General features: G+C 36.1%; 1 protein-coding gene across 5 annotated transcripts in view; it reads right to left on the reverse strand.

Annotated features, from left to right (window-relative positions):
* SCN2A (sodium voltage-gated channel alpha subunit 2) overlaps positions 1 to 23,156 on the reverse strand; it is a 79,463-nt gene that overhangs the window by 42,838 nt on the left and 13,469 nt on the right. For 2 of the 5 annotated variants that reach the window (XM_074873316.1, XM_074873313.1), the window contains exons 2-9: positions 14,106 to 14,424; positions 10,827 to 10,947; positions 8,282 to 8,369; positions 6,422 to 6,550; positions 5,648 to 5,739; positions 4,474 to 4,746; positions 913 to 976; positions 207 to 348 (exon numbers count right to left, since the gene is read on the reverse strand). In XM_074873316.1, coding sequence (XP_074729417.1) covers positions 207 to 348; positions 913 to 976; positions 4,474 to 4,746; positions 5,648 to 5,739; positions 6,422 to 6,550; positions 8,282 to 8,369; positions 10,827 to 10,947; positions 14,106 to 14,372 — 1,176 coding nt within the window. In that variant the 5' untranslated portion in view covers positions 14,373 to 14,424. Of the gene's footprint in view, positions 1 to 206; positions 349 to 912; positions 977 to 4,473; positions 4,747 to 5,647; positions 5,740 to 5,835; positions 5,928 to 6,421; positions 6,551 to 8,281; positions 8,370 to 10,826; positions 10,948 to 14,105; positions 14,425 to 15,909; positions 16,337 to 23,156 lie in introns of those variants that run through there. The other 3 variants (XM_074873317.1, XM_074873315.1, XM_074873314.1) reach the window with 2 other exon arrangements.

Here is a 23,156-nt window from a genome sequence, read left to right on the forward strand (position 1 = left end):
AGCAGCTATTTCTTATTATGTATTTGAGTAGCACATGGGAACCTAAATCACGAACAAGGCCCTATTGCTTTAGACACCTTACATATATGAAATAAAAGATGATTTCTGTCCCAAAGGCCTTAGGGACACGTGAATGAAAATAACTATGCAAGTACTATGCAGTAATGGTATTGGTGATGGTGCTGTTTATTTTAATAAGTCCTCACCAGCTGGTAAAGATTCTCCCAAAAGTCCTGAGTCATCAATCGAAACAGTGACAAGAATGCCCAACTGAATGTATCAAAACTTGTGTAGCCATAGTTGGGGTTTCTACCAGCTTTCACACATATATATCCTTCTGGACATTGACTACAAAAGAAGAGGAAATGCTATTTTTAACAACTACTCTAAATTACGATATGCTATAGTAAATCACAAAATTGTTCAGGAGTACCAGTTGCTAATGAAATTATGAACAAGTAAAATTTTATTCTACATACCTAAGATAAAAATACATATCGGTTTTCAATTTTTAATTCAATTTCCTAATGATATTTCAATGCTTTAATAATATAACTGTTAGTAATCTACCCTTCCCCACAATTTGTCATATCAATACATCTCCATCAGGACAAGAAAAGAATGTAAACTAGCATGGCTGATGATAAACAGTTGTTAGCAAGCTGGCAGCAACATTTATGCACATAGCATTTATGTGGTTACCTTTACAAAATTAGCCTAAGATGCTGACGAAAGCACCTGTGTAAATTCAAATCACATAGATGGTTATATTTAGGTATAGCTTCAATGGCAAAACATCAGTAATTTGCAACTCTATGGTACAGTTGATACTAAAGTTGACTGCGTGACCTATTCTAAGTAGCTAATTCTTTTTTTTTGATGCATAATGAAAAATTATGACCGTTTTCTTACCCTGCATCAGAGCTATTGCCACACAGCAGAGCATCATTTTGTCCTTCCAAGAAGTAGAAATGATCTGTTTTCAAAAAAAATAAATTAAAAAGGTGATGAGAAAGACATCATTTATATCTAATGGAAACTGAGCAATGATACAGACTTACACTTTAAAGAAGTAAGCAGAGCTAACAAACAGTTTAACTGCAATATATAATAAATAGGAATGAAAAAAGCATGGAAAATACTGTTTTGACAGCAAAATTACTTTCTATAGAGTCTTGAAGTTGGCCTTTCTTTAGAAAATAGAAAGGTAGTTGTACAGATAATTCTCAGTAACCTACCCAAATGAACAGGATACAATGGGTGGAATACCAAATTGTGTATGTCAGCAAATGAGTGAACAAATACCAGGAAACCGAGACAAAGAATGAGGGTGATTCCCTGCCTTTGTTCATGCATTTAGATATATACCATTTAGTGTTATTCATTTATAATTATTCTTTACATACTATTTTATCCAAATATTACTTGAAAGAGTACTGACATTTTTGCAGCATGAAAACATAACCCAAAATGCACAAGAAATTGCTAACTGGATCTTGACTTGAGCAGCTGAGGGAGAAACCAAGGTTTTATTGTACATTACAAAAAATGACTATACAGAATTCTGTATCAGAGGAATGTACTTGAAGTATCTACATTTATTTTGTTAATAGGCTAACTATTAAAATGAGGTAAAATAAAATTTGAAGAGATTGAAGTCTTAAAAGCCCCCAGCACATTCTTTTCGTTTCTTTGTTCTGCTTTGAGGCAGAAAGTGAAAACCAGTTTGCAATCAATTCCTAGTTTAGGATTCTTATGGTAAAATGGGAATCTCTAGTGGAGATTTTTGGGTCAGGTGGCATATTAAACTAAAGTTGCCAAAATTAGGTATGTTCTGGCTGTTCCCAGGAAGCAGATGGTTCCTTGAGATTCACTGCCAGCTGGCATGGACTAGCTTAGCTGGCATGAACTAACCGAGGGCTAATGCTAAAGAGACAAGCAGGGAATTGCAACCAGTTCCTATTGACTGCTTCTACTCTGTCACCACCAGTATACGACAGAGACAGCATAAAATCTGCTTATTTTAAAAAGAGAGAGAGATATTATGTGCATAACTTATGCATCTGCAATCTATTCTCAGATATCAGATAAGAAACCAGCGGATTTTCAGACATTCCGGTGCTCACATAGTCACGCCCTGTGAGAGCTCTAACCCTTACTTAAAAAGCTTAAAAAGTTTAAAGATGCAGATAGGCTCCAAGCTGGATTTTCAAAATAGTCTATGGGCCTAATTCACATTCTTGTGTGGCACAGCTGCTCCTCTGGTAAGCAGAGGATCCAGTTAAACCGTCCAGTCAGCTCAACTCTCAGCCCACTATTCTGGAACACATTTAAATAATAAATTTTTCAATACAAAGATGATAAAGTAATAAAAATAATCTATATGAGTTTATAAAAAAATATGCCATATATGAAACTATCTCCTGTCAACTTAATAACAGGGCAACAGTCATGTGTACAAGTAATGTGTGACACTTTCATAAGTAAATTAAGGAGATATGTTCTGGCTGGGATCCTCAGAAAATACTTGAAAAAAGATTCTCAGAGAGCAGTCACCAGTGGCCCAATAGTCAATTCATAAGGGCGTCTTTCTGAAGATCCTCCAGGAATCTGTGCCATACACGGTTTTCATAAGAAGTTTCATTACCAACTCAAGATATGAAATAATAGAAAAAATGCATCAAGTATTCTGAAGACATCAAGCTAGGAGAGAAGATGACTGAAATTTAGAATGACCTTTACAAACTGACAAGCTGGTCCAAAAGCAATTGGATTTACTTCAACAGAGACAAGTGGAAAATGCTACAGTTGACAAGGCAAAATCAAATACGTAAATGCAAAATAGACAGGATCTAGCCACAGCCACTGCTGTACAAAAAGATGCAATGACTGTCACGAACTGCAAGTTGACTGTGAATCAACAATACAGTGCTGATATAAAAATGATGTAGTTTTGATATGCGTTAATAGGAATGTTGCATATATGGCATGAGGTAATTACTTCTTATTTCTACCTTTATTATAGGAGTAAGAACCAGATTTGAGCATCTCATTAAAAAAAAAAACAAAACCAAAACAAACAAAAGCCATAACAAAAAAAAACGAAAAACCAAAATCCCAGATTAACTGGAAAGAGTCCAAAAAAGAAAAAATGTGAAAATAGGTGTAGAAAATGCAAAACAGAAAACAGGATTGCTTAGTTTAGAAAAGACCAGAAATAAAGAAGATACCAATTTTAAAGTATCATAAAGACTAATACAAAATAGTCCATGATTATCTTATTTCTAAATCCACAGGAGAAGTAGTAATATATTCAATCTGAAATTAGGAAAATTTAGGTCAGATATTTAGAAAAAACCTTCTGTTTGTGTGATGTAGTACCAGAAGCAGCTAAAGGGGAATGGAATGGAATCTGTACTTCAGATGTTTGTAAGAAAAGTTTATCATGCAAAATATTCTCCAAGGTGACATTTCTATGATACTACAAGCATGCTGAGACGGTAAGTACATTAAAAGATTATAAGGCAATGAGACTTGGATCCAAAAGCATTTAGCTGTTAAACTGAGGTTTCCTAACTTTCAGTGATGCAGGCATCAGTTACAACATTTATACAGACTTTATAAAATACTAAGATTATGCCTAATTACAAAGTTAAAACCCTAAATACACTAAAAAAATAAGAGGGACTGAACAGATAAATAGGAGAGACTGAAGCTATTTACCATAATGAAAGACACAATAGCAATCTACTATAGATATGTTCAGAGTTGTTCTATCTGAACTTTAAAACAATCTTTAACACAGTAGTGACATTAACTACCTAAAAGGGTGAAAATACTGTAGTATGAAGTACAAAGGAGACCAAAATGCTACTTTCTTGATTTTCCACAGATAAGAAACATTTTAAAAGATACACAATCTGGAATCTAGTTCTTATTTTGCTAGAATAAGAAGCATGGAATAAATCACCAATACTCTTATAAAGGCATGTCTCTGCTGTGAAAGGGATTGTGGTGTAGAGACACTCACCAAGTTCCAGAAGAAACAATGCAGCTGCATTTACGTGCCATGGCAGGATTCATGAGCTAACGGATGTTCAAATGTGGATTTATGATATTGGGCATTATCTTGCACTAATGTAGCTATAAGATTTCAGATCCCATATTAGGACTGTCACACTATTTCAGGAGGCTTGAAGCTAGCACAGAAATCTCAGCTTTGGGCGGCAATGTGGATTTACTCTAGAAGTCATATTCAGTAAAAGGTAAAAAGATATTTTGGTACCCAGTACAATATTATAAGTATGTCAAACTACATTATGACTGTTCTTTTATTTACTACACAAAATGAGTGCTTTTATGTCTCTTGGCCAGATTACACCATTTTAAATACAATGGAAAGATACTGATGCTTTGTATCTGTTTAAAAAAACTCTAGAAAATCAATGCAGTAATGATATAATTAACTCTTACTTCTGTCTTCGATGTACTCATCCCAGTTAAATGTTGTCATTGTTGTATTAATAAATGTACCATTTTCACCTATAGAGCTATTAAAGTAGGAAATAACAGTTGTTTCAAAAGTAGAATTGTCTGGAGGCCACTGCAGGCATTTATTCCTCAAGTTGCCCATGAACAGCTGCAGCCCTATTAGTGCAAATACACTCAGACAAAACACAGTCAGGATCATTACGTCCGAGAGCTTCTTCACAGACTGAATTAGGGCTCCCACGATAGTCTTCAAGCCTGCAAAGACAAAAGATTTTTATTATGATGTTAAACAGATACTAAACACACAAAAAATCATGTGATTTTTCCTGACAAGATAAAGATTTCATGCAAAATGGCAACTAAATGAGTCTAATATTTGTGATACAATAATTTTCATGAAAAGCCTTATTATTTGTGAAGATGAATGAAAAGCTGTAAGTTTATGCTTATTTTATAGTGTACAGAAATAAAAAGTAGATAATACCAAACACATTGTTTATGCCAAAACAAGTGATTTTATTATTCATGCTATATCTCAACCCTACATAGTAAAGCATCGTTTGCTTTTGCTGATGCTTCTTGCCCAAACCTTTCATATATGAACCTTTTAAAAAGTATTCTGCATTAGTAAACCCATTATAAAGATGTTATAAGTGCATATTTGAATGATGTCATAATAATCTTCTTACAGTATAAGAGGGGTGATGGTTTGGAGAAGAAAGACATCTTTAAAACAATACCCCATGCATGGCCCATGCTATCCTTTAGAGTTTAATTTTTTATACATGACTTAAAACTGAATTAAGTTGCTATATCAAGTGCCTGCAATAAATGATAAAATTTGCATCAGTATGAAAGCTTAAAATTAACTTATATTTAAAACATGTAAAGGAAAGCTTGATGTCATAAGATGCAAATCACATAGGCTGTTTACTGCAAATATCTCATGCAAGAATTTGTTAAACGCAAAGGCTGATTTTTTTGAAAACACAGCTAATATAAGAAAAGCAAGAATCAGTTTAAATAAAATTACATGTCTTGACTCCTGCTTTTTTATTTTGTTATCAGTGTGTAGCAAACAAGGCTTATGCTTTGAAAACGTGAGTACAGCCTTTGTAGAACAAAAGTCAGCCTCAGTGTTTAACCTAGCTCTCACCTGGAATGACTGATATTGTTTTCAAAGCTCGGAGAACTCTGAATGTTCTCAACGCTGAGACATTGCCCAGGTCCACAAACTCTGTCACATATCTGTAATAGGGGAGTTCACACACAAACACAATGACAGCACACAAATAACAGTTGGAGATACGAGGGGCCTAACACCTTACACCAACTACTTCTTACCTGGAATTACAGAAATAGTTTTCAAAGCTCTCAATACTCTGAAAGTTCGAAGAGCTGAAACATTGCCTAGGTTTACAAATTCTGTTACATACCTGTAGGATTAAATCACAGTTACTCAGAATTGAGGCAGATTTTATCCTATTTGCTTGGGTCTTTGATCAAGACCTCTTCACCGTTCACTGTACTTTGCCTGTTATAAATATGCTTCTGGCCACAAAATTAAATGAAGTTTTATCAAAATAAACCACATTGACTGACTTGATGTTTGAAACCTAATTTGGTCAGCTTATAGCAGGAAGTCAAAAGGATTCCTTTCATTCTGGTATGCAGAAAGGAGACAGGATATGAATAGTTCAGGCTCATGGAATTCACAATCCTAATGGGCTGGCACACCATGCTGGCCTCTGCAGCTCATGCTTAGTTAGAAATACTAAAATGTGTAAAAGAGGTAGAAGAAACATATTGAAACCGCAGGAAGTCCAGGCTCCAAATGTTCTGGCTGACAAAATATGAGGCAATTTTTAGTCACCCATTTCATGCTATCGGAGATATCTTTTTTATAAAAAAATAAAAGTAGAAGACTTACGCAAATGTAATGACAGTGAAATCTAGCCAATTCCATGGGTCTCGAAGAAATGTAAAATCTTCTAAACAGAAGCCCCTTGCAAGAATTTTAATAAGTGATTCAAAGGTATAAATTCCAGTGAATGTGTATCTGAGGAAAATATGCAAGACAGAGTTTATAGAAACACACACAAGTTATCTTTACACATTACGCTCTCTAGTTGTTTTATTCTTATTTTCTTCTAAGTGGGATAAGAATTTAATGAAAGTTACAACCAACGTTAAACATTTGCAGAATTTATACCATAGGAAGGAGGAATCAAATTACAATTGAAAGACTAAATGACAACCCATAGCTTAAGTTCAAATTCTATAATCTATACCAATGAGACAGTTGCGAAATTCCCAGTTACTTCATTGGTGCATGTTTATGTCCAATCTGAATCCATGTTATAACAAAACACACAGATGGATTATGTTAGGATTTCAGAAGTTGCTTCCAGACTAAAAATTTCTTTCTTCAATGTTATTTTTATTCTGAAATGTTGCTTAGCACCATGAGCTGGCAATGTGCCAAACCTCATCACTCCTCATTGACTTTGTTACAGAGTAGGTGTATCCAGTATTTCACCTTCTGCAAGACAGGCATAGTACTGGAATGAAACGAGAGTTTTCAGATGCAAAATCCTGTGCAAGAACAACCAAAAATCTTTACAAATGCCAATAAAATTCAACTACTTGTTTTGACTAAAAATGTGGTTGAAATGTAAAAAATAAAAATATTTAATTCTGGCACTCTGAGTCATTTCAATATTCTATCTCCAAATGATGTCATCTTGAAATTTAGTTTCATTTATATCTTTAATGGAAAACAATTCAAATTAAACTGCTTAAAAGGCTTGAACTGGTTTTCCAACTTCAGCCAACCTGAAACCAATTTTCTAATGTGAATTTTTTCAGTTCAATTACTAAAAATGTCTTTCCTGCACAACTTTACTCAAAAGATGAGAAGGACTTCTGTTGTATATCTAAATAGCACAATATAATGACATGAAGAAATACTCAAGCTAGTATCTTTATTCATAAATATTTACTATTTGCTAGACATCCTGAATATATGTTCATACTGAACTCAAAATGAGAATGCCTCCACTGACTTGTAATAGTCCTGCGATTTCACTTTTGATTACTGAAGATTAAACAGGTCCGTGTCATCCAAAGCAGTCAGGAATGAAGAAGCAGAAGCAAAAAATGCTACTGCAAAAATGAAGCACCATGAAGAGCAGTGTTTCACACTGTGGTTTACAGCTTTGGAACTATCACAACATATGCACCAACTGTATACTGGCACCAAGTAGCTGATGTCATATTGGACCTTTTCCTATGGGAAGATTAGCCAACCACTTAAACACTTCTTTAACAGCTTATTTTTCATACAAGCTTTCCATTGTTAGATTGTCTTTGGTAAAGGAAAGCTGCACAATGGTGAACGCTGCCATCCATTAGACAACCCCTTTACCAGTAACACCTATTGCAATACAGATGGAAGAGTGTATTTTCCAGCATTCTTGCACAGACGTACACAGAATGCAGTGGAAAATATTTATAATTCACTTTTTTGCATGGTTATAAGACTAGCTTCTCTTCTTACATTCCCCATCTAGTACTGCAGAGGATGGACACTGAACAACTTGCAATGAGGCACATGTTGTAAAATACACGTATTTAATATTACACAGAAGAAACCAGCAGCAGAATAGCTGCTGAAAGGATATGCCAACAAGGTAGCTGCTGCCGGCGGATGCCATCCTAATATAAAATAATTTACAGCAGTATGTTTCAGATTACTGATTCTTATTCAAAGAAAATCCATTTAACTTACTCTACATTCTTTGTCCAGTCTGGAGGGTTACTCATGGTCATAAATACACAGTTGGTCAAAATAGTGCACATGATAAGCATGCTGAATAATGTAGGTTAAGAGTTAAGGAATGTAAGCCAGAAAATCTCATAAAAAGAGTATCAAATAACATGCTGCTTTGGCAGATTTCCACTATCAGGAGCTATTTATCCCTCCACTGCTCTGTTAACACTCAGGGAAAATCCCCAAATATGTTAAAGCTTCCACAGTCACTGCTTTATAGCTAAAAGAGAATAATCACATACTAAAAATTAGAAAATCTGAAAGATGTTAAAAAAACCCAACCCTTAATTTTAAGAAGACCTTAGATGATTTTTTTCTTTTGAATAAGGAAATGTGAATAATTTTATTCTTTTGAATAAAAAAATGTGAAAGTTTGAAGTACTAGCTTCTAATTTAGTGGAGTAACACAAAAAGCATTTATTTTGGACGATCTAGACAAATCTGATCTATCTCCTGTATACAAAACAGTGAAAAATACATTTTCTTCACTTTTCTTCTTTTATGTTTCACCATAAAATTTGGCATGTATCAACATTTTTGCTTATGATTATAATACATATATTGAAATCTAGTTATCACACAGTAGGAGAAAGCGTAGGGAAATTTTAGGGAGAAAAGTATTTTATTACTGTTTGCTTTATATATGGCTTTTGTAACATAAATGTTGGTGGAAAGGAGGGCACACGATATTCACAAAAGAAGAAATCTAAAAAGAATTCCAGAACAGGTCCAAGTCATTGACAATTTCATTGGTTTTAACAGAACTGCTCTGGATCTACAACCTTTCACTGTCAGGACTGATGACATTCTTAGAAATGAAAATAAAAATATGAAAATGAAAACCACACAGATGCACAAACCGTCCACATGATGGCACTACCACCTAAAACTAGAAAGAGGACAAAGCTCGATTTTGAGAAGGGCTTTAGCTTCTGTAACTAAAATGCAGGTTCACACGGTGCTCCTAAATAGAAATCCGAGTATAATGGGGTGGGAAGTAATGTGAGGTTCCCCTCACGAAGTTTTCTTTGCATGTCTACATTAATGAAAAAAACTTCAAGCGATAATAAATACTTCTGTCTTCTGACCTGTCAAACAACTGGGGCATTACATTCAACAATTCTTTGGTTTTTCTGCTCAGTAAATATATTTCAAATCCTTTATTCAGAATCTGTCTTCTCACTATGTAATTCATATATGAACAGAGCAGAAGAGAAAGAAAGGTATTTTAAAAAACAGAAAAAAATAATGTCTTATAAGAGTGTTTCACAAGTCTGTATTTTACATAGGCTTTCAAAATCCTTTTAGATGAAATGTCCTCTCAGAGTTGCAAATCCTCACTATTCTTTCATCAGTGGAGAAATAACTAGAATATACATTCCTGCAATTTTAAACAAAGTTTTTTAACATTCTGACTTTAGTGACTCTAGCTCTTCACTACCATCTCAGTCCCATGATATTCCATTATTCCATGTAATTGAGTAACACTGTAACATGCTAAGGAGTGTCATATAATTGACAAATAATTATTTGTAGTGACACCTGTAGCAAGCAAATACAAAACAGGCTATGTAGTGTCATGATGGCTTCTGAAGTCATTTGTAGGCTAGCCACTGATAACAACATCCAACACATAACAACCACTGTAATTATCAGACTTCCATTATACCAGGATTGAAAAAAATCCTGTCAAGATTTATTTCCATGATCTCAGGATCGCTGTATGTAATGCTACACACAAAACTACGGGATGCCTACTAAAGTCAGCTATCAAAACACTGAAAAAGACAAATTACTAGATAAGTCATTATCTAGATCATTTAGCTTTGCAAATCTCTGCCTGCAATGTAGAACTCTCACAACCTACTTGAAGCCTGAAATTAAAACATCTACAGGATTATGAGTGCATAATGCAATAATGATCAAGAAATAAAATAGACAGGTAAGATACACAGAGGACTAAGAATGTATAATAAAACAAGAAAACTAAGCTGTTTTATCAACCTATCCTTCTGCAATTGTGATCTGAATCAGAAAATGAAAAGGCATAATGAAACCGTATTTTCACAAAATATTAATGGAAGCACAAACCTGGGATCAAAGATTTGATTTTTAACACAAAGTGTCAGTGAAGAACTAAAAGTATTTTGAGCAATATATCTGCAGTTTATGAAAAATGTGGAGGAGGGGAAAAGATTAAAAAAGATGTGGTGATTACAGGAAAAATAAGAGGGAAGGGAAAAAATAGGTGGGGGAAGAAAAAAGACACAGGAAGAAATTGTAAAGGATGATGACTGGTTGTCTGGCTTCTGATATTACTATATTAAGATCCAGCAATGAACACAAATGTAAAAAGGTAATAAGAAAAAGAAAGAAGACGGAAATAGTAGAAGACAGACAAAGCACTATAGATCATATTGATCCTGAGACATGTTAGAGAATGATTTAAATACTAAGTAACACCTCATTCACTACAGTTTTAGGCTAACCACTTGAAAAGGATATGAATGTACCAAAATCTTAATAGCTATTTTTCTAAGAGGATTGAAAGGAGTTAACATGTACAGGGCAGAGGTGGCACTGAATCGGAATATTGCCTTCCCTTTATTCAATACTATAAAGGTCTGGAAAAAGAAACACAGAATGAAAAATAACATTTTTTAAAAGATACCAAGTTACAAGTTCAAACCCAGAATCATTTTAATTTCATCATTAATCATATCTGGTCAAACTGTTCTTCCATTTACTCCTCCCCCAGAATAACAATCCCCTTGTCCAGTTCACACATAGTAGAATCCAGCCAAATTACTATAAATATAATTGCATGAAAACATTTGAATACATTTATTTAGGTATCACAAGTAATCCTGATATTGCTAGCTAGAAAACAAAGACAGGTATATAAGGTACAAATGCACGTAATATTTGAAGAATTAGTATACTTTTTATACTTTATGATACACACACTGAGTTACATAACTTTAAAAAAATGAGCCATTAAAACTTCAACATTCCCTGAATCAAATAACCAGCATTAATTATCACATCAAAGTACTAAGACAATAGTACTACAAAGTGATCTAAATTTCAAGAGTGATCTTCATGAAAATAAGGAAATTCAGTGTTCAATAACCATTTTTTCAACATAACACTAATGTACTGAATAGTTTTTGCTGTACTGCAAGAAAATAATAACGTATTGCTTCCCAACTATTTCTTGTGAGAGTTTCACACCTGCAATTCTGTCTGTTTTGATGTCATACTTTACTTTTACCTAATACAGAATTTAATAATCCATGTATTTTCACTGTCTCTCCACAGTTTCAGCAATAACTCATGCATACTACCAACATTTAAAAAAGCATTTAGAAATGTAATAGTTCTCTTAAAACCTGGGAAATAAAGAAGAATAAAGCCTTTATTTAACATGCAGTAAGTTTTAAAATCATTTAGATTTCCATGCATTTTGAGAAATTCCTATCTATCATCTCTTCTTTCTACACATGGGTGACAGATCATGCTCACTGAAGGTAACTGGATCCAGCTATCATTGTGGCAGCCCTAAAAAGCCCAAAGGGAACATAAGCCATGCAAACCTGGAGCACAGCCAGTAGCCATGATCTGCCTCGGCTGGAATCAGAGGGCAGCATTTGTAAAGATTATGCTCTGCTTTCTGAGCAGGTGTGCCAAATACAGCAGCTGAAATCCTGAAAACAGAATGCCTCCCTCTGCCTGAAATAATAATTTCAGCACTTCCAAACTGAACGTATTTGCACTCCCAGATACCCATTGATCCTCAAGCCATACTTTGGTCCTTTATTGTAGAGGAGAAAGGATTGCTCTGTAACGTACTCTTCGCTACCATTGCTTTTCAACTCTATTGATATTCTTCCTGGAGTTCAATAAAACATGCCCTCAAATCAGAGTTTTTAATGTTTTCTGTTCCCTTTACTCTGACAAAACCTCTGATGAAGCATCATTTGTGTGATGCTGACTCATCAAGACATATTGAAAAATTAAAATGGAGCCTGACCTAAACAAGGGTGTTCAAAGATATGCAAACACCAAGAAAAATAATAGGAGAAATTATGATTGCAATGCTCATATAGTTTGGAGTCTTACATCTCCTACTAGAAATCACTGTGCTTCTGGAAAAGATCAAGATAACTGCTATGCATTTCTCAATTCAGGAACAAGCAATTCAGCAGGATTTTACTTCACATCCACGCTTAATTGCAGAATGACTTTTGTAGTTTCCAAAGCATGATATTACATGTGCCTAACTTCAGGATTTCCAGCACTGAATTTAGATTTTTACTACTGCAGAACTGGGAAAGAAAGAAGGAAAGAGATCAGCACTTTGACAGAAATTCCATTTGCCTGACTTCCAGACTTCAACAGGGTAAATCACTTGAGTAAAGGGAGCAGTACACAATATTTAATTGAAAACCTTGTTTTCAAATTTAGCACGATTCTCCATAGCATGAATTGAGTTTTAGAAATTCTCCAATGAACATATAAGGTACATCTGATTTTTTAAAAGCTGTTCTGTGTGTTTAGTTTATGACGGTATGCCTATATTGTTATTGTTGCAACATATCAGTGGCGAGGCATACCACTAATTCCAGCAGGAAATATCTTCATTTGTATTTTTTTACTTAGTTCAAGTTGGACTCCTAACAATTCTTGTGGATTTTCTTCCTTTTTCTTTGAGGTAGTTTTTTTGCTTTCATGTTGTTGGGTTGTTTGTTTTTGGTTTTGTTTTTTTTTTTTTTAATTCACTTGGTTTTATTCACTAGCTAATTTCCACAGGAAAGAAAAGAAAGCACAATAAAAAAATTTTGAAGACAGAAAAACAAACAAAAAAAAATCAGTAATTTCTTCTTTACTGGTAAAAAATTATGATGGTGCAATACATATGATGCCAAAATCTGAGGGACAGGAATTCTGGAGAAAACCCAAGGCCATCTGGTCAAAAGTCTAAAGTTCAGCACTTTTGTGCTTGGCCAGAACAGTTGTTGTTATCACTTCAAACAAAAAGAAAATATGTGGGTTTATTTTTCTAAAAATTAACATCTCTATAAAATCTTTTTAAAATTATGTAACATTCTGTCAACACTCCAAGAGGAATTCCTATCTCCTCTTTATTTATGTCCTTCTTTTAAATGCCTTCTCTTTGATAACAATCATAGAACAATATAAATCTGGATATGAAAAATATTTCACCCAGACTAAGTTGGATATATGAAGCCTCTATAGAGTACAAAATGGAAGAGGATGATCTTTGGCATATCCTGAGACATTGCCTTTACATACTTCCCTATCTTTCCCAGCAATAAGAGAATGCAACCTAGGCCTTCCACATGACAGTGAAGAAATCTAGTGAGAAGGTGTCTAGCTACCTTTGAGATGGGTTTCATAGTGAAGATCTGCTCCTTTCACATCTATAATACAGCAATTAATAAAAGAATAATTCTAAAGATAACCCCTGTGCTACTTCTTCTATTCTCCTATGTATAAACCACTGAAAGTCACAAATTTTAGTAAAATACTAGGTATATTAAAATAAACCTGAATACATCTCTACCAATAGACCAGGTCCCACAAACTTTCATTACTAACTTCTGTTCATACAACTGAGATTTCTGTGAAATGAAATCAGCTGCGGAGGAACGTATTAGAAGTAAAGACCAGGACCAAAATACTGGAAATACTATGTCTATAGGAGGTTCCTTCTATTTTAATCTTCTTAAAGTCTGATAGAAATATACAACACACTCACTTTTTTATTGATATAATATGGGTCCAGGTCTTCCAAGGGCTCGGACACCATTCCAGGAGGTATGTCACCGTAAATAAATGGTAGCGTCTTTCCTGCCTCCAAGTCGCTATTTGGCTTTGGGCCATCTTCATCATCATCATCTTTGCGTTCTTGTTTGGATTTTTTAGCTTTTTCTTCATTGACACGCTGCTCGATAGCTGCAAGTGATTCTCTCGTGAAATAGCGGAAGCTGTCAGGTCCTGGCGGTACCAGCACTGATTGTGCCATCTTTTCATCCTGCACCTCTTAATTACTGTTCAGCCTCTCTCATAAAAAAGTGCTAAAAATATAAAAAACACAGAAAAAATTTAGAGCAACACAAATAGCTACAACGTAAAGGAATATACCTTCACAGAATTTTCTGTGGGACATCTTATTAAATTCAGTCATTATCATCCAAGAGGAGGCTGCTGTGAAATGGATTTTAAAATTTGTTTTTATTTCAAGACAAACCATCTTCCTTTGCAGCTGGCCTCTTAGAGTTGTCTGGAAGGTATCAATTCTTAAAACATTTAGTTTAAAATTCACTTAGTGCTTGTGATGATATATTGTCAATTCTACAGACTGTATAAAAAAATGTCACATAAAAGACAGTAATATCTTCTTGCCTTTATCGAGGGTAATGCTATCCGTTCCAGTGAATAAAGTAGGAGGTGTTTTCCACCACATTCAGTGTGAGGAATTAACAGCTCTGAAGTGTTTCTGGTTAGATGTTGAGGAGACTCCTGACAATTCACCTCTTTATTATCCTGAATGTTGCACCTTGGACCAACCCTCCCTCTACCTATAAGGACTAGAAATGACTCCTAAAATCCACTACTGCCGTGTAAGGCCAGAGGGATCAGTTGAATGCAATGTGAGATGCCCCTTCTCTTCAGGTACAAATATGCTGCCTTTGCAGAGCTGCCAGCTCAGGAAACAAGATTCAGGCATAAGCACCTGTATTCAGATCCCCTGCCTGGCAACACACTGTGCACTGGAAGAATTGCTGAATTAGACAAAAATGATCTTTAATCATTACATACTCCACTTAGATCTTTTATGTCTGATACCATACCAGTTGTTTATATTTTTCACAATTTTCACTAACAAGAGCTGAACCATCTCTTCTTAATGTCTCCAGACAGTTCAGTTAAAAAGAACAAGTGGAAAATATTCGTAATGCAAATACTTTGATCTGAAATCATAAATGGGATCTCTGCCATAGCCTTCAAGAATTTTTCTCGAGTCCTTCTCCTGAGTAAGCACATTCAAAATATAGCAAATGCAATAAAAAAGTAACAACTTCCGTGTAAGACAATATACCCAAGAAACAATTACCAAATTAAAACGGTACAATAGTTAGAATACAATCAGCATAATCCTATTTTACTGTCTCACTAAATACACCTACACCAGCACAGCTGCAACAAATTCATATTTTTGAAGCCTGATAAATAAACTGCAACACGATGCTCTCTCCCCCTTTTCAACCATATGCACATAGCCGTTTACACCTACACAGACATCCACACACATCCCAACTCCTGCAGGTCCCCCAGGAGCATGCTCTTCCATTGCAGGCAAATGCACCTGGTGCATTCTGTCATGGACGGTCTGGAGCAAACTGCTGCTGGAAGCTGCACAGACTAGTAGCAGCAGAAGGGTTAATTAGGAAGAGGAAAGTGGTCCTGCTGCAGAATCTTGTTAGATTTTACATTAATTACAGGGGAGGAAAGGCATAATCCTGTTTTAATACTGCAGGAAAGAATTAAAAATTCATTACCAGTGAAGAATCTTGCACTTATGTGGGTTTGGAATGGCACCAAGGAAGACTGCAGCTAAAATTCCATCATGTCTTTTCCTTTTTTCTTTTTTTTTTTTTTTCCTTTTTTTTTTTTTTTTTTTTTTTTTAAAGTCTCCTTCTACAGACCACACCTAACTTCCTGCTGAAGGGATCCTGGTTATTGAAGTCAAATCTGGCATTTCCTGTGCGAGCCTTCTGAGTGTTATAATTCTTATTGCCACTAGATGGTACTGGTATACATCCGTAGATTCTTGTTAGACACGGTAAAGAATTTTTGTATGCTCGAACGCTTGCTTAAACTGAGACTCTGGGACTAAAATACACGATTTTATATAACCAGACAGGTCTCAGCATTCTCAGAATTTCTTCTGAATATATAGCAGCTACTGCTGATGAGGCGATAGCTGTTAAAACTGTGATGGTGACATAGAAAGAAAGTAGGAGGGATAGCAAAATAAGATAACTAGAAAAATGGAGGTTGCACAGTGTACAGCCAAAGCAGTTGTTCTGGTCTATCGGCAGTCTGGATTATTTTAAACTATAGCTTGTATTAGTTTTCTAAAATAAATTTAAACAATATATTTGCTGTGTATTCTTTCTAAATCTGCAAAAGCCAGCAATGAGAGGGAGGGAAGGATGGCAGTATTGAGTGCTCACTGCAGTGGTGAATGCCTGTACAGAAATCACCCACTGTAGCAGGGGGGAGATCATGATCAGGAGCACTGTAAGCCCCTCCCATGTAGCAAATCAATAAGACATCATCTTTGGGCACCACTCCACCAAAATGCCATCCCACCTCTCTTCACTCTCCTGCTTTCTCTGTATTTTCTATGCTTACTGATTTGTATACTTTTTCCCCCGCAGCACCAATACCACTTTTTTAGCCTCTCTCTTTCCCCACCATCAACCTTCTGTCCTTCCCTCCTTCTCTTACATGTACCCAAATTTCTCTCAAACTTTTCAAGCAACACATTCCTGTATCTATAGATTCAGACCTTCAGGCAGTCTTTTACTTCTGTCCCTCTGCCATCTCCTTTCCTTCAGCTGCAAAGAGGACTAAAGAAGCTGTGGAAAGTCATAAAAAGCAAGGAGTCACTCTAAAGTGAGAGAGGTTGGAGAAGGAAAGAATACAGTAGCTGAAGAAATGCCACTGTGGCTTTGAAAAAAGGACAATGAAGAGAGACAAATATTGATAATTTGGTTCTTTAGTAATTGTGGTGAATGAACAGTTTGACTGGATCAAAATAGTGGTTTTGACATTTTTAGCAACTAAGAAAAAATCTGTCAAATGAGAAATATAATTTAACCACATCAGAAGTATCTATTTGGTTTTGAATAATTTAAACATTGCACAATATTTCAAAATAATGTTAAAAGCCTTTTTAGAAAAGTCTTTGATAGGGTTTTCCAACTTCACAAATGATTCAATGAAATCAATAGGAATTTTGCAAACAATTCCATGTAACCTTTTTTTTTTGTTGTTAAAATGCTTTGGATGAAAACTTCTGGCTGGCTCTGATTAGGACTGTGGTTTACTTGGAACTGCTCTGCAGTCTCAAAATAAGAGGATTATGAGACAGCACAGATTCACAGAAGGAGTAAATGAGCTTCTAACTACAAAAGTATTTTGATTATTTATATGTGTGGAAATGTACATATGTGTTTGTACAACTGCTTATGAAAGTTACAGTAAACCAAGTACCTGAAAAGCTGGGCTAATTCACACAATATGGAAAAGGAGCTTCATTCTGCCGTTAATGGTATATTAAGTTAAAGTGTTTAATTATTTGTTTCTTATTGTATGGGTCTGAAATTATCTGAGATGTCAATCTGATTTCCACCAGTGCTATACAATCTACATGTGTAGTGTTAGGAAGGACAGTGAAAAGTAAAAACAAAAAGCAAATAGTCAGTGGGACGTTGTATACCATTGCCTTAGATGCTTGGGTCTACACTCTTACTAGACTGTAAGGTGAAAAGAACAAGCATTTTAGAGAGAATAGGCAGGAAATGCAATATGATCTTTGCAATCTAAAAGAGAAATATATATACTCCTAAAGAGGAGACCACATTAGTACATCTAGAGAAGCTAGTAACAATCTTTAAAATATATTAAAATAATTAGATACTACGTAGCTATAGTAAATATAGCAGATAAAATTAGTAGAGATAGGAAGGGAAAATTATCAAATCAAGTAGTAAATATCAATCAGAAACCAATCCAACATAACCTACATTGTTCAAACAGGGTCAAAATTTACCTAAACTATAAACATGGAGTAAGAATAATTCTGGTAATAGGTAACTTCCGACTTCTGTCTAGCTTCCTACCTACAGCCGTGAGTACATTTTATGAATAATTTTATCACCAGTGGTATCCACCTTCCCACTACTATGGCACACCTGAAAGCCTGAAGTGTACTTTGTCTTTTAATCATCTGGCGAAACACTCGTGGCCCACATAAAGGGTAGAGCTGAAGAAGTGTTCAGTGTCATATATAAAGAAACTCTACAGGAGGGTGAATGATTTTTGACAGGACCGAGCTGAGAGAAACTTCTGAGTCTCTTCCTGGCTGTCTAGGAGCCCTTCATCTACAGACAATCCTGATTAATAAAATCAGAAGGAAAACAGATTAGCAACTTCTCCTGAGAAATCTGTAAAAATTAACTGTCTTTGTTCAATGCTAAAGTGAAGCATTAAAATGTGCAAGTGGCAACTTGCCGTCATTCTGTGGTTCTGTGATCCTTTTACTCTCCAGCTGTGTGTTCCTGTACTATATTAGAATTTCCCTAAGTGCATGACTTTTCATTTATAGTTCTGAATTTCATCTCATTCCAGTAACACCAGTCATCAAGCTCATCTACTCCTTTCTGTATAATAGCTTGCTCATTCTTTGACAATGCCTCCCAACTTTTGGAGCAGATTACATTGGCATAGTTCCACTTTCTTTGCTGAAAGAATTAATTAAATTTTAAATAAAATCTCTCCCAAAATTATAACAGTGACAAGCAACTCTGACCAAAGCATATGTTACTGTGGCATTTGCTGTAGTTTGCAAAATATGTTAATACTATAAGAACTTTAATCTTAAAAAAACCCTGAAGTTTATGCTCTAAAATGAAATAGTACTTTTTGCAAAAGGGGTAGAAAAGGGAAAAGGGAGCTTTTTTTTTTCTTGTAAATAGTATATATTTAATCTTGTAAATAGTATATGTTTAATCAAATACACTGAATCTAAAGAAATTCCTGTCACCTCTTCCCCCCATGCTACTTAAAACACTTACTATACTACTAAATTATTCATGGTGATCGAGATGACTGAAAAACATGTTTGCTAGCTTCAGAGATGACATGAAACTGGGAGAGCTACAGGTAAACAGGAGGACAGTATTAGTATTTAAAATGTTCTGACAAATAACAAAATGGTCTCAAAAAATGATGCAATTCAGGAGATACAAGTGCTACATTTTATATTTAGGCAAGACTAAATAGATGAAAAATTACAGGATGAGCATCAGAACCCCACCAATAGCTCCGCAGGAAAAGATCTAGAGTACTTACTGCATCACAAACCAAGCATGAGTGAAAACTCTCAGTCTTGCCAAAAAAAGCAAGTACTTGGATTTATAAAGTTGTGAAATGATCTTCTACTCTTCTAGTTGGAGTGGTATGTCCAAACTGTATCATCAGTAAGTTCTCAGATGACACCAAGTTAAGTGGGCATGTCGATCTGCATGAAGATAGCGAGGCACTACAGAGAGACTTGGACAGATTGGATCGGTGGGCCAACGTTAACGGGATGAGCTTCAACAAGGCCAAGTGCCAGGTCCTGCACTTGGGCCACAACAACCCCATGCATCGCTACAGGCTTGGGGAGGTGTGGCCGGAGAGCTGTCTGGAAGAGAAAGATCTGGGCGTTCTAATTGACAAGCAGCTGAACATGAGCCGGCAGTGTGCCCAGGTGGCCAAGAAAGCCAACGGCATCCTGGCTTGTATTAGAAATAGTGTGACCAGCAGAAGTAGGGAGGTGATAGTCCCCCTGTACTCTGCACTGGTGAGGCCACACCTGGAGTATTGTGTCCAGTTTTGGGCACCTCAACACAAGAGACTCGCTGGAGCGAGTGCAGAGTGCAGAGGAGAGCAACAAAGCTGGTGAATGGCCTGGAGAACAAATCTTATGAGGAGAGATTGAAGGAGCTGGGACTGTTTGGTTTGAGGAAGAGAAGGCTGAGGGGAGACCTCATCGCTCTCTACAACTACCTGAAAGGACATTGTAGAGAAGTTGGTGCTGGTCTCTTCTCACAGGTAATTAATGAAAGAACAAGAGGGAATGGCTTTAAACTCCAACAGGGGAGGTTTAGACTGGACATTAGGAAAAATTTTTTCACAGAAAGAGTGGTCAGACAGTGGAATAGGCTGCCCAGGGAGGTGGTGGAGTCACCATCCCTGGATGTGTTTAAGGGTCGTTTAGATGAGATGTTGGGGGATATGGTGTAGGGGAGAACTTTGCAGAGTAGGGCTGATGGTTGGACTCAATGATCCAAAGGGTCTTTTTCAACCTGAATGAATGATTCTGTGAAATTGGGTACTACATTTCAAAAAATATGGGGGCCACCTGGAAAGAATTCAGACGACAGCAATAAAAACATAACTTACGAGAAAACATCCAAGGAATTGTGGGATTTATTTGAGTTCTTTCTGTCTTAATTTTACATTGAAAAGATTGATGTAAGGCACAATGACAGTCTTTATATGTCTAGAAAGCTTCTCCAAGGAAGAGGATGAATTTGTTTTCTTTTTATCTGGCATACAGGCAAACAGGTTGTGGGGTTAAACTGCAACAAGAGGGATTTGTTAGGAAAACCTTTTAACAGTGAAAATAAAGAATGAGCACAGAGTAGACACACCACAATCATTCAAGGGCTTTAAGAAAGGCTAGGCCTTGTAAAAAGAAACATCAGTGATGAGTGTGAGATCTGTAGCAAAACTGATCAGGATGAGAATCAAGAAACTTGTAACAGTGTTTACCCTCACTGTTTACGGGTCTTAATAAACGTAGGTTTCTCACTGTTTTGTGCTGCTCCATCTGTTACGTTTCTCCCCAGGCCTCAAGGGACCAAGTGCTTATTGTTTATATACCAGAGAAGCAGAAAAGAAGGGGGCTTTGATTTCTGTCACTGTTGGCTGAGAAAGTTCTTGAAGAGTCAGTGGGGTGCAAGATAGAAAAAAACTGACATTGTGTGGAGGAAAGTCCCAACAACTTCTTTACAGAGAAAGAGACAAGAGTGCCTAAAGAAGCATTGGTGTGGAACAGGAGAGATGTGCCCCCAGTTTCTCTTTATGCACCTCTCTCTCCTTACAGTGTTTTCCTTTTCCCCTAGCCTGACATAAAGAAAGTAAGCAATCAACTGTAGAAAAGCTATTTCATAGTCCATTCTCTTACCTGCACCTCTCATCACTGCTATTCCTATACATGGGTAAAATAAATACTGGAAAAAACCCTGTTCTGTCTCAAAGGGCTATAGCCCTTCTGGATGTGTCATCACCCCATGGCACTGCGTGAAAGACTGTGTAACATGATTGCCCTGGCTGAAGGTGGCAGGTTTACAGCTGGTATAGTATCTCTGCTAAGATTTATGGTCTCACTACTCCACTGTTGAAATTAGTAAATAGCAAATAAAGAAGTTTTCCTGTGCTTGGGGTTTGTGTGTTTCATACTATGCTGCATTGTATGTTCAGGAGTCAGAGCTCTGACAGAGGTCTCTTCGTACAGTATCTATGTGCTGAATTGTGAGATTTGAACAGTAGGTGTTTCTATACAACAAATTTTTCCAAACGGCTCTTAGAAGAGCTGTATAAAACTACGGCTTCCTACACATTGTCCAGAATTTTAAAGGGATGCTTAAGTAGCAAGACACCTTTAAAAATGCAGTTTCTGAAAATCTTAAGCCAATATGAGATGATGCAGTCAGAAGGGACAGCCCCATTCTCCACCCACTCTTACCATGGGCATTTCCCACTGTGCTGGCTTGAGCATTTCTGCACCTCTGCATTTTAGCCAGATCAGCTTACCGGTCTGGCTGAAAACTACAAAAAAGTGGCCGGATTTTAGACAGATCAAAGAGCTGATCCATCACACTACAGAAAAGAAATTAAGAGGCTTAGTATGTTCCTTCACTTTTAAAGCGTAAAGGACTAGCTGAGTATCTACCTACAGTGTCTTCCAAATTTCAGTGCTTCTCCTACGTGCAAAACTCAACAGGGCTTAAGGCGCCAGAGTACGAATAAATGGATCTTCAGCGTTTGAATGCTAGAGCTGAACAGAGCTCTAACAATTGTACAGTCAACAAATACTAGCACAGATCCTGAATCTGCTGTAGAACCGATTATAGGTAGGATAAAAAAGCAAAAAGGTTTATTAAAATGCCCAAACACTAGCAAATCTAGGGATCAAATTGGGCTAGCATTCAGTTACAACAGCCTCAGGACTGCTCTTCCAAGATCAGGAGGTGACCAGGATCACTTCTGCCTCTCAACATGGACATCATAACATCAGGACGGCATTTTATGCAAAATGTGCAGCAAGGATCATGTAACATGAAAATAGGTATACAAAGAACACTGTTGGGAAAATTTGGGGGTTCCTTCAAACCAGTTTTCTCACTCTTTTTAAAACTTATTTCAGGGTACTGCCCATACAGCTATGGCAAGATGTACTCCAAGGAAGTATGAAAAATCAGTTGATCATTATCTTTACTGTTAGCCAATAACTGGCAATTACTGCATTTGGTTATAGCTACCTAATCTATTTTTCTCTTTTATCAGAAATGGTCTCTGAACAGTTTCTGATTTTCAATCAAGTGTCAGTGAATGAACAAAAAGCTATTTGTTTTTCCAGATAAGAGGCCCTTAAGTCCTTCCTTCTAGCATTAGACAACTTGTTCTTTTCACTTGATGAAAATACCATTCTTTTTTTTTTTTTGTATACAGTGAAATAAGCTTTCTGCCAGACTCAGATGAGCTCCTCTGGTGCTCCATAACCAGAAGAAAAAACAAAGGGCAATTCACACCTGAGAAAGATTCAAAACAACAGTTTCCCTGTACAAAAACAGAAATATACTGTCTCCAAAGCAAACAGCAATGTGGGAGACAAAATAATGCAGAAGAGCATTCACCAAATCCCTAATGAAGCTGGTTAAGTGATTCAGGCCTTTCAGCCATCTAG

The sequence above is a fragment of the Strix uralensis genome, chromosome 6 (assembly GCF_047716275.1).
Source record: "Strix uralensis isolate ZFMK-TIS-50842 chromosome 6, bStrUra1, whole genome shotgun sequence".
In the NCBI taxonomy this organism is placed as follows: Eukaryota; Metazoa; Chordata; class Aves; order Strigiformes; family Strigidae; genus Strix; species Strix uralensis.